The sequence below is a fragment of the Pezoporus wallicus genome, unplaced genomic scaffold (genome assembly GCF_028554395.1).
Source record: "Pezoporus wallicus isolate ANWC-B61680 ecotype Strahan unplaced genomic scaffold, APGP_CSIRO_Pwel_v1 contig_6714, whole genome shotgun sequence".
Lineage (NCBI taxonomy): Eukaryota > Metazoa > Chordata > Aves > Psittaciformes > Psittacidae > Pezoporus > Pezoporus wallicus.
In genome coordinates this window covers 1555841-1572779 of record NW_026637486.1, presented here as the reverse complement: position 1 = coordinate 1572779, position 16939 = coordinate 1555841, and the positions used below count along the sequence as shown (strand labels likewise).

The 16939-nt window shown below is 41.3% G+C and overlaps 1 protein-coding gene across 5 annotated transcripts in view; it reads left to right on the top strand.

Annotated features, from left to right (window-relative positions):
- The first annotated feature begins 1517 nt into the window (after positions 1–1517).
- VRK2 (VRK serine/threonine kinase 2) overlaps positions 1518–16939 on the top strand; it is a 69744-nt gene continuing 54322 nt past the window's right edge. For all 5 annotated transcript variants that reach the window (XM_057405780.1, XM_057405777.1, XM_057405776.1 and 2 more), the window contains exons 1-7: positions 1518–1634; positions 1869–2009; positions 12819–12874; positions 13382–13451; positions 14265–14352; positions 14493–14601; positions 15554–15646. In XM_057405780.1, the coding sequence (XP_057261763.1) occupies positions 1874–2009; positions 12819–12874; positions 13382–13451; positions 14265–14352; positions 14493–14601; positions 15554–15646 (552 nt within the window). In that variant the 5' untranslated portion in view covers positions 1518–1634; positions 1869–1873. The remainder of the gene's footprint in view (positions 1635–1868; positions 2010–12818; positions 12875–13381; positions 13452–14264; positions 14353–14492; positions 14602–15553; positions 15647–16939) is intronic.

The following is a 16939-nucleotide window of genomic DNA, read 5'->3' as shown; positions in this document are numbered from 1 at the left end:
AAGCTCTTTACTGTGAGGGTGATGAGGAACTGAAACAGGGTGCCCAGAAAAGCTATTGCAGCCCCATCCCTGGTAGTGTTCAAGGCCAGGCTGGACAGGGCTTGGAGCAACCTCCTCTAGAAGAAGGTGGCCCTGCCCGTTGCAGGGGTTTGGAACTAGATCTTAAGATCCTTTCCAACCCAAACTATTTTGTGATTCTACGATTTTAAGTTTACTTGGAAATTGTGGTTGCTGAAGAAGTTCTGGACTTCCATTGTTTGTGAAATTTATTTATGTATAAGGACAAGAAGTCACTGCTAGGAAGATGTGGTGGTCCCCAGGGAGCTCTAACTAGGTGTAGTGTGCTGGCTGGGTGAGTGGACCCTGTTAATAAATCAAAGATCACACAAGATGGTGGCTTGTGATCAGAGGTATGCTCTATGTGCTTGGGGAGCTAAAGGGCGCTGAGGGTTTGTTGTTGGTTCTAATTTTCAGCTCATAAGCTAATGGCAGTGATATGACTGACCCACCACCCCTGGTTCAGCTCCATCTGTACTTCTGTGCAGCAACAGCTGTCATTTGGCCTTTGCTCTTCTCACTGCACTCTGGGGCAGCGCCAGCCTCTGCCATGTCACCCAGTGTGAACGTGAGAGGTGCTGCATGATGGCTTTGGGGTAAGTTTGGGAATCAAAGAACCAACAAGGTTGGAAAAGACCTTCAGAATCATGAAGTCCAATCTTTGCCCCAGCCCTGCCAAGGCCACCACTAACCCATGGCACTGAGGGCCTCGTCTACACGGTGTGTGAACATTTGCAGGGATGGTGGCTCCAGCACTGCCCTGGGAAAGTGTTTGTATGTGTAGGATTGATCCTTGAGCTATGCCAGGAAGATCCTGAGGCCAAAGTGAGGTGGCCTGACTGAGGGGTGGTACCATGATGGCTCTATGACTTCATTACAGCTCCTGAAGTCCTTGCTGTGTCATGAAACCACAGGGTTCAAACTTAAAATGGGAGATTCAGGTTAGACCTTAGAAATTCTTCCCTGTGAGGGTGCTGAGGCGCTGGCACAGGGTGCCCAGAGAAGCTGTGGCTGCCCCATCCCTGGCAGTGTTCAAGGCCAGGTTGGACACAGGGGCTTGGAGCAAGCTGCTCCAGTGGAAGGTGTCCCTGCCTGTGGCAGGGGTTGGAGCTGGAGGAGCTTTGAGTTCCTTTCCCAAGCTACAACCTGACTTTTGTACTTTATTTTAACCCCGGGCACGGAACACCCCGATCACACACACCTATATGCACCAAAACAGTTTAAAAAGGAAAAAAACAACCCAAATAGATGAGTTCCTCACTCGCCAGCGCACCTTTAGAAGCGGGACAGCCGAAGGGATGGGAAATCGCCGCTGTTCATCGACCTCCTCCATGTCCCGCCGCCGCCTCAGCGGGCAGCGCCACACGGCCGGGAGGCGGGAAACGGCGCGCGCCTCCCCCAGGGCGGGCTCCGCGCTGCTGAGGGGAGCCGGGCGGCGGAGCGAGGCCCGAGCCGGGGCTCCAGCGGGAGGACGGCCGCTCACCGCCTCCGCTGCCTCCTGCACCCGCCCCGCGGGAAGTTCCCGGCTGGGAAGTTTGCGGCCGGCGGCGGAGGGAGCCCGAGGGGCTCCTGTGGAGGTGCGTGGGGGGGGGGGGAGCGGGCGGCGGGGCCCAGCGCTCACTGCCCTGTCCCGGCGGAGCGGACGCCGCAGTGGGTGAGCAGCCCCGGCTTCCGCTCCGCTGAAAGGCCCGGGACGGGGAAAAGCGGCCCTGAGGGGGAGCGAGCTGGGCCCGCTGGGCAAAGGACTTTGAGGGATGTTGTTTCTTCTGATCAAAGTCAGCTTTTGATTTCGTTTTTTCCTCTCTCTCAAGGTGCGATGCCGCCAAAGGATCGTGGCAAAGGCAAGCTGCCGGTTCCTCTCCCCAGAGACATGATCCTGAAAGACACCGAAGGGAAAGTGTGGCGGCTGGGCAGCCAGATCGGCCAGGGAGGATTTGGCTTGATCTACTTAGGTAAAATAGTGGCGGTAGTTAAGAGGGTAACTTGTAAACAGTCTTTGCAACTTCTTAACAAAAATCAGAATGGTCTTTAAAAGTTACATGCTTGTGGTCAGCTGTGTTGAAGTGTGGTTTTCTGACGTTTGCAACACCCTGTTGGGCGTCTGTCTTGGTCTAATGCTGTTGATGGTGCAGCGTGTTCTCCATGCCCAGTTTGCTGGCTCCTTGTGCGCTTTGCTGTGGAGCTCAGGTGGGGTAGGCAAGGTGCTGCTGCTGCTGTCAAAGACCACGAAGAGTGTTGCCAAGTGAGGCTCCAGCTAATGGTGATGCTTTCCTTAGCTGCTGCTTTGGACTGGTGCCAGTTCTGTGCTCTGGAGCACTCCTTGGGTTTCCGCTTACTGGAAATGTTCTCTTCTGGCCAAGACTACATTAGTTTCCATCCAGGACGCGCAGCAGTTAGCTGGGTGTTGCCTCTGAAATAAAACTTTTCACCAGAGGTGGAAAAGCTGTTCTTCATTTGCTCTGTCCTAGCTAGCTTTCTGTGTTTCCTTCAGAAGAAGCTGTTGCATTTCATTCAGGCGGTGTTTTATGAGGAATGAATGGTTCTGAAAGGCAGTTTGTAAAGCATTTTGGGTCACTGGAGAGCATATAATGTATGTTACTATTGCTGGTCTCTATGAAACAGCAAATCCTGTTTGCAAGGCAATATTAAATTTGGGATTTTTTGGGGAGGGGGGTGTGTTTTGTTTGTTTTTCCCCACGGCAAACACGTACAGGCAAAGTGGTCCGCAGTGGCTGTTAGGAACTAAACTGAACTTGTATAAGACAGCAGTAAAGAGTTATCTAGAAGTAGTTTAGTACATTGCTTCTGGAGCCAAACATGATCTGTGTAAGTTAGAGATATGTTATCTCTCTATTTAGAGTATTAACGTTTAAATCTTCATGAGCAAGTCACTCCTATACATAAATCAACTTCCCTTTATGCATAAACCAGCTAAATCTTCTTGTTTTACGATTTTTCTTTTTGTGTGGTTGCCGTGGAAAATAGTTTTGATTGTTTCCTACTCCTGGTTTTTTTTTCAGTTGGTTTCTTAATGATGTTTCCTTCATATTGAGTGATTTGTTGGAAAATGATTTGTTCAAACACTGTTACGAAGCATGAGCTTTCCACTTAGTGTGATTTCCAGATCTTTATAATGAGACAAGTATTCATTAGAACAGGCATCATGTGCCATGTGCATTATCAATTGTCTTTAGTAACTCCTTTCAAATATGCTGAGCTGTGCTGGATTTAATGTGGTTTCATGGAGGTGAAGGAGTTGTCCATCAGGAGTTGTCAGCATCAGGCACCTACAGTAGAGAGAAAAAGTGTGCTCTTTCTGTAGAAGGGTTAGCATGTTTGCTCTTTTGGTATTTGCAGACATAAATGTAGCACTTGGGTGCCACTGGTCTCTTGGTGACAGATTGATTGTGACCTTTGTTACATCTGCCTGGCTATCTCATGGTGCTCATCTGCTTTCAGCTGTTCAGGAACATTTTATATTGCACTGAAGTGTTTTTCCTTTCCTTTTTTTGTTTTTTTTTTGTTTTTTTTTTTCCCCCTCCTCATGTCCATTATGGTTAATCACAAAGAACTGAATGGCAACTGAAGACTCATATTTTATTTCATGGTGCCATAGTCCCATATGTGTTCAGATGTTGCTTCTCTAAAGTGGTTGCCCAGTTGTGCTGTTCTTCCAGCTATTTGTGTGTGACTGTAAACTACAGGAGGGTGGGTAATTTTACTTGTGCAGTTGGACTTAGTTCATCTAGACTTCAGATTTGAGTGGAGAAACTTTCTGGGAGGGGAAAAAGGCGTAAACTTGCACTTCATCCTACTGAATGCACGTGTAGATGAAGCAAAAAGATTTCAGTAACAACCTAAATGTCACTGCTTCTACTTTCCTGCCAAGTAAACACAGTCATTGAAAAACCTGGAGAAAAGGTTTGCAAATAGTTTGGTAAAACAGAAATGAATGAGTAAATGGCAACAGTTGGTGGGTATGGCCCTACACCTACACTCAAATAAAGTGGAAGGTTTGTTTTACTTTGGACTAGATTTGGTGTGGTCTGATCTGGACTAGATTCGGTGGGATTCCTCAAAAAGTGCGTGTTTGAGGCTGTCTGAAGAAACTGGTTTGCATCTTTATGTTGCTGTTAGTAGTTGGAGTGCATCTGATGAGTTCCTGTAGTGGAGTTTCTGGTTTGGCTTCCTATGGAATTCATATCATTGACACATTCCTAACTGCTCAACAGACTGAACCAGAAGCTTCAACTAATAGTTATAGAGGAGCCAAAGGTTAGGGCAGTGTTAGAATTTTTAGATTCTTTTCTTTTTGATATATCTGATAGCTTGTTGTGACCTTTCCTGAACCATCTAGTTGATTCTGTGATTCTATAATCAGTGGATTATGTTCAACAGATGCTGTGCATAGAGCATGTATGAGATGTTACCATAAGAAAATAGAGCTTAGCGTGAGCTAAGAAATGATGTTAAGGTGTCTCTGGATATTGCCATTCAAGGATAAATGACTGGAAGATGGAACTTGCAGAAGGACCCTACAGAGAGGAAGAACAGAGGGAATGCAGTGCAGCAAGCAAGGTTGTAGTGGGTGTAGCTCTCCAGTGTAAGACAAAAAATGTTGTGTTTATGAATCACTTAGAATATAGCTTTGTCATTTTCTGTTGCAGTCAAACCACACCGGCCCTTGTGGGTGTACAGCACGTGGGATCTGGACAGTCTCATGCAAATCTGATTAGTTTTCTGCTGATCACACAGACTGCTGAGGTGATTTCACATTGTGGTGTTTGTTGAGCTTGGCTCCCACTGAACTGAGGTGTAAAGCAGTCAGTGATTAGTTGGGAATGAGAATACAACCTAGGAGCCTTGGTGTTACTATTCTGTGGGGTTTTTTTTTGTAAGTGGCAGCATGGCTGAAGAAATGCAGCTGCCACTTTTGTAATGGTATTTGCATTCATTTAATCTCTTCTTTCAGAAGGGGTAGTGAATGATACATGATACATGAATGATAACTGAAGGCTCAGTTCTCTGCATAGCTCATCCTACAGTTAAAAGGAGATATGGGCTAGATTTAGCCCCAGATATTGACACTGGAGCTTTCTCACTTTGTCCACCTCTTTATCTCTGATACATTATGTATTATGTAAATATCATTCAGTAGCATTTTTTTTTTTTACACTTGATCATATGAAAGAGTTCAGCTATCTTTGAGAGTCAAGGGGAATGAAGTAGATGACAAAACTTTTGAGACTAAGATATGGATGCTTGGTGCTGAGAGGCACCTTCTTCCTCTGTGCTGTTCAGACTAGTTTTTAGTGCATATGTGCATATACAACAAGATGTGAGAGGACCACTAAACTTTTCAGTGAGATGCTAACCCAGAAAGAGCAGTAGAGAGGTGGGAAAGACAAGGGGGTGGAGACAGGTTCGACTGCCTTCCAGATATGAACAGTACAGCCCATTTATAAAAGTAAAGGTTAACTTTGCTGGCTATATCTTTTAATAAGTCTTTTTACAGTAGTGGTGTAAAGATTTTGATGTGCATTGTTATAGCTTAATTTCCCATTAAGGCTACTCCATACTCCATAAATCTCTATTATAATAATATAATCATGCTCTTGAGAAATTTTACATTATCTCTGCAAAATCTGTTTACAAGGGATGCATTCCATGGAAGGTTCTATTCACTAAATCAAAGCTGCTGAAAGGCATTTACTGGCCCTGAGTCCTCGAATGCAAGTAGTTTCTTTGGGAGCGGGGCTTCCAAATTTCTAATCACATACCTGAAAGTCACTGCTATCTGCAAGTTCAGTCCTGCCTAACTTAACATTTTCCTTGGTTTTCTGATTTATTCTTTCTCTTTTCCATCTGTGCCATCTTGTCTATTTCTTTATTGACTCATTTATTGCCTTGGATTCCCTTTTTGCATTTTGATCTTGACCAGAGCAAATCCAGCAGCTGAAGGCTTACAAATACTGATTCTTCCCAATGCTCCTGAAAAGAACAGTTTCCTCTGCTGCCAGAAGCAATAGAAGCTGCCTAATGATGTTCTCTCAAACACTGGTTTTGCCATAACAAGGGCAAGATGGATCATAAGCAGAAATTAGCTATGCCTTTTTTTGTTAGAAGGTTTATCTCTGTTACTGGTGCTCAGTTTCTGTCAGGCACCTCAGACAGAACTGTTAGCTCTTTGATAGAGCAAATTGAAGAGCAACTGGGGAAGAACATGGCATATTGGTGGTCTCATGACTGGTTTGTAGCCCTGTAGAGAACAGTGGCAGTACACTGGAAAATGAAGCAAGAGTTGAGGAGGGTGATACTGAGATCCTTACATTTCCTCATTTATCTTCCTGATCCCAGTCAGTAATTAACACCAGTCTTTATATAAATCATTCTCTAATCCTGCTGCAAGCACTCTATTAACGCACAATTTGGACTGAAAATTCAAATGCAGAAAGGTCACACAATGTTTTGTTAAAATTCCAGTGTTACAGTGAAATGTGCTGCACACAGCACTCACTACCTGCCTACAGGCTTCTTTCTCATGGAAGCTGATGGTTCTGCAAAATATTATTTTTTTACATTTATATACATATGTTTTGTTAGATGGGGTCTTTTACAATAGAACTTATTCCATGGTAAAAGTGTTTTTATTGTATTTAGCAATTTTAGTGTGTTAAGCACTAAGTGGTAGATGAACATTAACAGTTTTGAAACCATTGTTTGAGCTGCTTTGCAGCAGGTATTCAGGTGATGCTGTCTGTCTGCTATTTTTGCATGTGTTGTTAGAATATGGGAAGCTCAGGAAAGTATGTATTGATAAAGTCATAATCAAATTCAGCCCTACTTGGAGATCAGTCACCACTACAGCCAGCACACTGGCATTTTCTTCCCCCTCCCCATGATTTTCCAGAAGAGGCAAAGAATATCCACTTGAGCAGCAACCAGTGATTAAATGGGTGAATATTGCCTTTTAATACTAGCAGCAAAGGGAGATCTGCTGTGGGCAGGGAAGAAGCCTGGCTGTGGCTTGTTCTGCTGTAAAGTTTGGACCATAGTATACCCTGCTGTGGATGTTCTGAGGCCTGGTGTTCTGGGGACCAGGCTGAGGTGTGAAATAAACTTTGTTTCTGTTACAGAAAGAGTAATTTCCATGGATAGTTTGTATAGCTGTGAGCAGGGGTGTGCATCTGTCAAGGGAGAGAAGCCTCGATGGGAGCACATTCTGTCATCGTCATGCTGATCATTCATAGGGTCATACAATAGTTAGGGGTTGGAGAGGACCTTAAGATCATCTAGTTCCACCCCCTGGTTTACATTAGGCATTGTTTTAGTAATTGGTTCTAGAGAAACTTCAGCAGTGGGTTACATTAACTTCACTGAAAATATTTACAACAGTGCAGCAATTTACAAAAATGCAGTAAAAATGACACCAAAAGATATATGTTCAGCAGGATTTTTATAAACTCAGTGGAGACAAGAATATTAATAGCAAGCCCCTGTAATTAATAGCAATATCAGATAATTGTCTGGTTAGGGTTGGATTTTTCTTAACCTTCAGATGTTAGAATGCATTTCAGCAAAGGTTTCATTGTACCTGCAGGTGTGAAGCTTAGTGTGAAAATAAATTCATTGTTAGACAAACACCACTTCAGGAAAAAGGCTTTATATCTTGTTACTAATATAAAACTGTATAAATATAGATACAGCAAGCAGATGATCTAATTGTTCACCTTGTCTGTAGGCAACCAAATCATATACTTAGCCTGATTTTGTTACTTAGTGGTTACTTAGAGCTGACCACATGGTGCAGGATCAGCCTGCACCATTTGTTAAAGAGGAAATACTCCTTACTTCAACTAGCTCTTGCTGATGGCTGCTTCCCCTTGAATCTTCCCTTTTCTTCTTTGTTTTTGGTCCTCTGTAGGCTAGAAGTCCTAATTTGGAAAGCAGAACTCATTTTGACACAGTAGTCTATAGCCTGTTACAAAGTCTGCAGAGATCATTACCATTATATTTGAGTGTTCTGCCACATAATGTGTTGGTTTGTTTTGTTTGTTTCATATGTATGGACCTGTGATTTGGGAGCCATTGTCATGCTCTTCGTTAGTCCACCACACTAGTCCACAAGTCAGACTAGTGGATGGGCTGGAGCAGAATCTTGCCAGATTGCAGTTTGTACATCAAGTTTGAAATATTAGAGGGCTGGAAGGCCAGGTCGGATGGGGCTTGGAGCAACCTGATCTGGTGGAAGGTGTCCCTGCCCATAGCAGGGAGTTGGAACTGGATGGGCTTTAAGATCCCTTCCAACCCCAGTCATTCTAGGATTCCCGGACTCCCATTTGAGAGTGCTGTAAGAGCAGATCATGGATACCTTTTTTTTTGCCTGGGGTTAAAGGATGTGTCATACCTATTCCAGCTTAAAGTTAGTAATTCTGAAAGTCAAACAGTGGCTTCCATTGCAGTGGAATACAAAACTTTGGCTCTACTGAGTCATGATTAAGGGTTCATTGGAAGATGAGTAAGAAATGTAGTGAAATTTCCTGCCAGTACTGATTGTCCTTAACCTGGGAGGTATTTGCAGTTGTCTGCAAAACAGTTCAGCAGTTGAGCACAATTTTCTACCAAAGCCAGTTTAGTTAGGGTTGATGGCAGGTGGTTTCACAAGCGTGGTACACGGGTACATATAATTTGTGTAAATAACCCCCTATATTCATAAAACTACATAGAAGAAGAATCTATACAAAAACCATGTCATGTAAACACTGCTCAGGAAAGAGTTTGTCCAGGAAATGATAATGCACGATAAAGTAACAATATAAGCAGAGAAGTGGGTGTTCCTTGGGCTACATTAAAAACGGACTGCAAACGCCCTTCAAGCACTGAATATTTCAGTTCTTGGGAAACACTGGATATTGTGAAGGCAGAGGGGAGAAAGTGATGTCCTTCGTTCTCCTTAGTACCAGTACTTCCCAGTACTGGTATTTCCCTCCATAGGCAGGAAATATTCAAAGTCATGTGTTAAATAGTAGATACGACATGTGTACATTTTGATTTTGGTAACTATATTCCTGCAGCTTGGATTGGTTTTTATTGTTAGATGCTTTGAGCAACACTTCCCCCGCCCCTGTTTGTTAGCCATTGAATTGAACAGCTCTTGGCTTGACTTAAACAGGGTCAGAATTTTCCCAGCTTTTTAACAGGTAGCCTGTAACTTCCAAGTGTGGTATTTTTGAGGTTAGTTTTTATTCCTGCAAAAAACTCAAGTGCCCATATAACTCTTTGGGATCAGTTAACCAATGAAACAAAGCAAAAACCCAGCTAGCAACCGAAGAACTTCTGAAACCAATTTTACACGTTTTCTAAACAAATATATCTTCAAAATAGCCAGCAGTGGCAAAGACACCAGCTGCGGACAGGAGCAGGGATGTTTTTCCAAACTGCCAAATCAATGCTGCTTTCTTTTCCACTGTGTAAACTTTGTCAACAAAACTGTTTCTGGGAGAGCCATTGAAAATATTTCACCATATTCCAAGTGTGACTGCCACAAATGAACTGCTAAAAGTGCAACAAGCACGTTTGAACTGGCAAATAGAATTGGCACTGTTCTTTGTCAAACTGCATGTAATTGTGCTGTGTGGTTGTAGGAAACCAGCTCATCCAGAAACACCCTTTTGTTACCATGTCTTATTAACATTTAGAAATCTCCATTAATTAAAGTTGTGGCAACAAAACAAATGGAACTTACCATTAAAGTGGATGATGAGACTGTAACTACTGTGCCTGGGTGAAACTAGGGAATTCTGGACATTGGTTAATTTGGGGTGAGTTATTTGCTGTGTTGTGTAGGCACAACAGTTGGAAATGATAGCAAAGAATGTGAATCTCACTGCACAGCTTCATTTCGGAGTGCATGTTAAATTTGTATGCTTTTCACTGGCGTGGTAGCTGTGACTGGAATGAAGGGGAGGAAGGGAAAACAGAGCTGTCCTTTGCCCTTTGCAAGTGTTTGGTGAGACTCATCTTGGCATGAGATAGAAACAGCTACAGTCCCCTACACAGGTTCATCTTGCACCAGTGTTCCCAGTTAACAATTATGTAGACAATGGTTTTGATTGTGTGCATACATCAACAGCACCACCCACAAACCCCCACTCCCAGATATAAGGAGATTGTGCATATCTAGTTGATCAAAACAATGTGAACTGTAAACTGGGAACTCTTACACTTGTTATGCTATTTCAAGATATCCTTTGCAAACATAATGTTGCCATATAGTGCTCCTGGTACTCTATACATGTACTTATATACCATCAGAGACCTCCTGCCTATCAGCATTGCTCTCCTGCAGGGTCTCTGCTTACTGTCCTGCAGTCTAGCATTAAACTGCTTGTAATATTATAAATAGCCATGTGCTACCACACAGAACGAGGCTAGCACATGGCTAATTACGAGTATACAGTAATTAACTATGAGCTAAACTCGCAGGAGAGTATGTGGTGGTGGTCTATGAGGTATGTAATCAGACTGTTTGTTAAACCTTGGGAGCCTTTCCAGTCTGTTAAGTAACTATACATAGTAATGAGACAATTTTTTAAAAACCATTTATGTTTATTTATGGACACAAAAAAATTAGTCTGTCTTATTTCTGAGCTGCACTAAAATGTTGCTGCCTGAATGGTTAATTAAAATGATGCAACACAAGGTACACATGCAGCTCCTGCTTAGCTGTATGTATGAGACTAATTGTCTCAGCCTCATCTGTATGAAGTTTAGAGTGTTATTCATTGTGAATGTTACACCTTGTTTCATGGATGTGCAGTAAACCCAATAATACAATTTCTCCTTTTGTGGATTTGAATGTCATGCTACTCATTTTGAGGAGCATCTGTTCCTGAATCTTGTTGGGCTTTGCCTGACTTTTCTCCCTTTTCACATTGTTAACAACTGCCAGTTAGTTTTGGTTGTATTTTTCTTCAGGATGTTCTTTCAGTGTGACTCCAAAACCCATCCACGCTGGCACAGTGGAAGAACCATGGGAGTCAGGCCCTTTTGCTGGGCTACCTCCTGTTAATTGCTCTTCTTCATTACCCTGACAGCTGTTTCTGTCTGTTCCAGATTACCATGATTGAGGCCTCTCTTTAGAAAATGTCAGGATGTCTACAGGGAAGTTAGATCAGACTCTTTCAAATACATTTAAATTTGATTCTTCTCTATACCTATCAAACCTTGTTAAGTAATTTGATATTAAAATACATTTTTCTTATACACAGGTTCTTTTCTGATCTGTGTCACGGAGCATATCTAATTGTTTGGGTAATGTGATGTTGTTGAATACCATGAAAACACATGGGATATATTCCTTTAAAGTAATGTCTTCGGTTATTAACACATAGTCTGCATGTGTCAGAGACTCAAGCACTTGTGTCTCAATTCCCAGTTCAGTACAATAATATGGTAAGAATGAAGTTTACCAAAACCTCCTTCCTGGTTGTATGATAGTTTTAAATTGTCTTTTGAGTATGACCACTTCTTGTTCCAGTCCGCGGACAGTTCACACCTTCCAGAGCTACTGTTTTAGGATATGTTCATTTTATCTTAATGCGTTACTAGTATAGAAGCATTCATGCAGGGGAGTGTCAAGCAGAAGGCAGTGGGGACCCTGTGGGTGTTTGGGGTGTATATGCTGCCAGATTCAACCCAATTGCCGAATAGAATTAAAGGAAGATGGCAGCTGAAGGGGGCTGTTCAAAATATTTTTGTGCCCTGACCACCAAAAAATATAAGCTTTGATGGTTTGGTGAGATCCAAGTTTACTTCATTTTTATTACATGGATAAAAGGAGTCTATTTTTGTGTGTGCTGATAGTTGAAGTGTTTCACACCTGGGCTGTTGTTGGTATTTGATCATTACAAGAAGTTTGAAAGGGACATTTATTTCCTAGGAACTGTATTCTTTTTTAGTTTTCTTTTCAGTGATGATTCTAAAAGATGATTTAGTCTCATTAAATTTTAATCCCAGTGTAGCTCCATGTAGCTTCAGTAGTATCAGAGAGAACTGATAGTTCTCTCAGGGTCAGAAAAAAATAGGATTGCATTGTCTGTGCAGAGAGGTTCTGTCTCCTGGGCTGTAATTGGCACATGTGGTCAATTATTGTTTTGAAATCCGTACTTGCAGTTAGAGGCACAATCCCTTGTCTCCCCTTTAGGCAGGTGGTGGCTGTGCTATCCCTAACTTAGGCCAGTGTCTAAATAATGTCAGAATAGAAATCATGGTTCTAGGGCCAAACTAATTTGTAACAGAGGAAAGCAGACAATCCTCTCTAAAGGCATAATGTAGGTCACAACTTTTAAGTGGTGTCTTTGTCACGACAGTGAATTGGCAGCAACCCAATACAGAGGTTATCCGATTGACTGGAATGACTTCAACATAGTGTGTTATAATGGAATACCTCATTGTGGTGCAAAGGTGTAGTGGGCACATCCTGCTTACTCCTTAATTAGCATCTAGGAAGAGAGTTCTGAAAATGTGGGTTAAAATTGCCTCAGTACTTGTTGATTAAAGCTTCCACGTGTGTGTGGGATTTGTTTTGGTTCTCTTTGAACTTTGCAAACCTCTAGCTTTTAAAAGCAGGAATTCAGAGAAAATGTTGGGTATCTTTGTCATGTATTTTGTTGGTCACCTTATGCATTGTTAGCTTGGTTTTTATTTGTAATCGTATTTTGCTTCACACAACTTGATCCCTTCTCTTTCTCATTTTGCAGCTTCCCCTCATACTCGTGTTCCTGTAGAAGATGATGCAGTGCATGTAATTAAAGTGGTAATGTGTAGATCTCATTACTAAATTATTAACTTGTGCACACAGTTCTTTCTCTTTATTGTCTGTCCTTATTGTCAGCATTGGGTCTGTACTGAGTGCTTGTGCTTTTTGTTTTTTATATCTTGAATTACTTTCCCTGCTTGGGGATGTTTTTGGCATTTCTATGACTTACAATGTTTCCTTGAGTTGATTCCTTCCTTTCCTTGGTTACTGCCCTCAACAGTTTAGTAAGGAAAATCAGGTTATGAACTTGAACACACCTCATTTACAGGATTTTTGAAAAAAGTGTCTTAAATCATTCCTGAATCTGAGTTGTTTAAGAAAATGTGTGGCCAAACAACTTATTAAAATGACATCTCATATGGCATGAAGTATGGGAGGTGGGGGGGGGGGGGGGGGGGGGGGGGGGTTTCATTCTCTTGAATTTCTCTTGAATTTCTCTTTTCTTGAGAAACCATTGCCTTTCTAATGTGTTTTATGATACTGAATTTGCTTATTTCTCAATAGGAATATCTTGAAAATGGCCCCTTATTTTCTGAACTGAAATTTTACCAGAGGGCTGCAAAACAAGAGCAGAGTAAGTAATATATCAGTTCTGATTCTGATAGATTTAAGAGCAAGTTTGGGTTTAACTGCTTCTAGTAAGAACTGTTGTTGATAGTGAACTCATTTCGTATCCACTGACCTAATACTGTTGGTGCTGCAATAATTTGAGATTGCTGTTACGTTTCTTTGCTAGGATGTTATCTTTCTCCTTTCTGATCAGAAGGGAGAGTAAAAGTGTGCCAAATGCATTCTGTGCTCACTTCAGAGTTCACAATGAATGGACTCAAGAGAGAGGCCAGCCTTAGAACAGAGGTAGTACATGGACTAATTGCTGAGTGTATTTCTGCTAGTAACAATTTCCATGTGCACAGCTAAGAGTGTGCGTAATCATCGCAGGATTTAGTGGTAATCAAGGCACTTGATTCTGCACACACTTAAACATGGATTTGATTGATTCACGGGAAATGTCCTAAAGACTTTAGATGACTTAGCTTGCTGGTAGACATAAGCACTTCTGATACCTTGAATCATTCTGTATTGAACGAAGCAGATTTTCTGAAGGAATTATTTCTCCAGCTATTGATAATTGTTTATCTGCCTTCTAAGAGAACCAAGTACCACACTGATAGAACAAAAACTGCTTCTTGTTTTGCAAAATGCAGAGAACTTTAAAGTTATGGGCTGACTTGTTTGCTACACTAACTACAAAATCATTACTTGTTTCATTGTTTCATTCGATGTCTTGGCTTGATAGCTAAAACAAAACCAGCAAGAAAACCTCACTCCAAACCTGAAATTCTCCAGTTTTCTTTAACCCAATGTTTTTTCTTTATTATCATTACAGTAAGAAAATGGACGAATCTCAAAAAAATAAGATGTTTAGGAATTCCAGTGTTTTGGGGATCAGGCTTGGCTGAGTACAAGGGAAAAAGGTAATAAAAGATGAACTGTAATTAAGCCTCAAATTCATTGAAGATCCATTTTCAAGAAAATGGAGATAAGTCCTTTCAATCTGACACAAACTTGCAGTACTGCCTTAAAGGATTCCTTCCTCTTACATCTTTCCTGGTAGCTATAGGTTCATGGTTATGGAGAGACTGGGGCAAGACCTTCAGCGAATCTTTGAAGGTTGTGGAAGCAGATTTAAGAAGGAGACTGTTCTGCAACTTGGGGCACGAATGGTATGTACAGAGAGAGGCAAAATTGCTGTGTCTTGAACTTGCTGAGTTCAATTGGAAAATTATCTTTCCAATATTGTTCCTTTAGGTGGCTCTTGAGTTCAGAAAGAAATATGTAAATGCTATGTATGTTCTTGGTTTTAATCTGAGTATAAGGATAAGCTTTTACAGAAACAGTGTCTTAGCACTGGAACATGCTTCCCAGAGGCTGTTAAATGTCCCTCCTTGGGGACTGAAACCTGACTATCTAAATCTCTTTTACAGCCTGATCTAACTTACATTAGACCTGCTTGAAGCAGGGGATTTAAGCTGGACACCTCCAAAGTTTCCTTTTAACCTCAATAATAATAATTATTATTAAAAAAAGTGAAAGGCTTTTGTAGCCACATGGTTGACAAACTTGTAACACTCTCTGTACCTTCCAAACACGAGGACTAGAATGTTCTTTTCATGAGTTTCCAAGTGCAAACATGATTTGAATAACAATTGGAGCTATTTTGTACCTCAGTAAAGAGGTGAAAGAGGATGGTGATGATGCAGGGGGATGGTGACATGAAATGCAGGTAACAGAATAACTGTCAGGATCAAATATATTTTAAACCTTAAGGTTTAGAGTATGTTCTTTTTGAGAGCTTTGTGTTCCCAAAATTTCCTTCAGTGTTTATAAAGTACTAGATTCATTCTTGCTTTGTGACCTTAAGCTAGTGCTTGTAGTTACAGAGGGATACCTCATGGCAAAGCACAGCCTATTTTTGATTTGCCATACACCTATGTGTCTGGTGGGAACAGACCCTGTGGACAGAGTGGGTAGTCCTTGTGCTCTAACACAAAAACTGTTAGCCAGCTCAGTCTTTGTAGCCTAGATTTCCATGTGTGAGAAATATTTGGTGGTGGGGTTAGGGACAGAGTGGAGAAGATGATGATGTTTTCTTTTCTGTTCTAAATCCTTTCCTAGTTGGATACTTTAGAATATATACATGAAAATGAGTATGTTCATGGTGATATTAAAGCAGCAAATCTACTTTTGGGCTACGCCAATCCACACGAGGTAAATATGTTTACTTATCTACACTGTTCCTCTAATGTGTTCATAACAGTTTGATAGTTTTAAGTCATGTATATTCAGCATCACCAATTCACATATTAAAAGAAATTTATGCATGAACACTCACAAACTCTTACAACAAATCTGAGAGGGGTTCTGTGGTGTTTAAGGTCTGAGAAACAAGCAGAACAGACCTCTGCTTTGTGCTCTGCTGACTGGGGTGCTGGTATGTATGGGTCAGCTAAACAAGAGGGTAAGCCAAAGATCTAATTGCTGTTCTAGGTTGTGCCAGTTTGAGTATATTAGCAAAGTTTAAGGATGTGGCTCTTTGTATTGTCATTCTTGGGAAGGTCTACCTGGCTAATATTGTCATATGTTTCCATGCTTGCGAACTCTTATGTCCTGCTTGTTGTAATAGATATTACAATGGATATTACAACACCTGGCCTGGTGGTGTTCAAGGCCAGGTTGGACAAAGCTTTGGGTGATATGGTTTAGTGTGAGGTGTCCCTGCCCATGGCAGGGGAGTTGGAACTGGATGATCTTAAGTCCTTTCCAAACCTAACTATTCTATGATTCTATATAACAGGTAAGTAGGATTACAGTTGCTGCTCTCTAACACTCTAAAGCCTAAAGCCAGCCTAGAAATTGAATTATTTTGGTGAAACGTTTTGAAACAAATCTTTTGATCCTGTCATATTCCACACACTCTTACCATGTCTTTTTGTTTTTTTATTCCTGTATTAATAAAATCTAAGTTTGCTTTTTTTCTTGGGAAAAATATCATTTAGGAAGAAAGGATGTCTCTAACTTCACTTAAATATAATGAGCCGTAAGCAATACTTCTGTTCTTTCAGTATTTGTGTTTTCTGCTGCAGTGATTAAGAAACAGATCTTGCAAAACAGCTCCTGCCATTGGGGGTTGAACGATTAACTATAGCTGCTTTTTTACAAGTTTCAAGTTAGATGTTGAAGTCAAAATTAACTTTCCAGCTTTCTAAACCCCATAGTTTGAAAACTATGACTGCTGTTTAAAACAACCAGGGTCTTAAAAAGTAGTAGCAGCCAGCACATAATCTCAGTTTATGGTGTTTTCCAGCCTACTGAATCCAAAGGAGGTGGCTGTTTAGAGGCAAAATGATCTGCTACCCAGACCCATTAACATACTCAAATGACTTTTTTTGTCTTAGCTATTGTATATTTTTATGACAGCAAGATATGCTGCTGTTTTTCATATTGAAGTCATTTTGGAAGTGTCCATTTACAGTAATCATAAAATTTTAAGACATGTAGCTG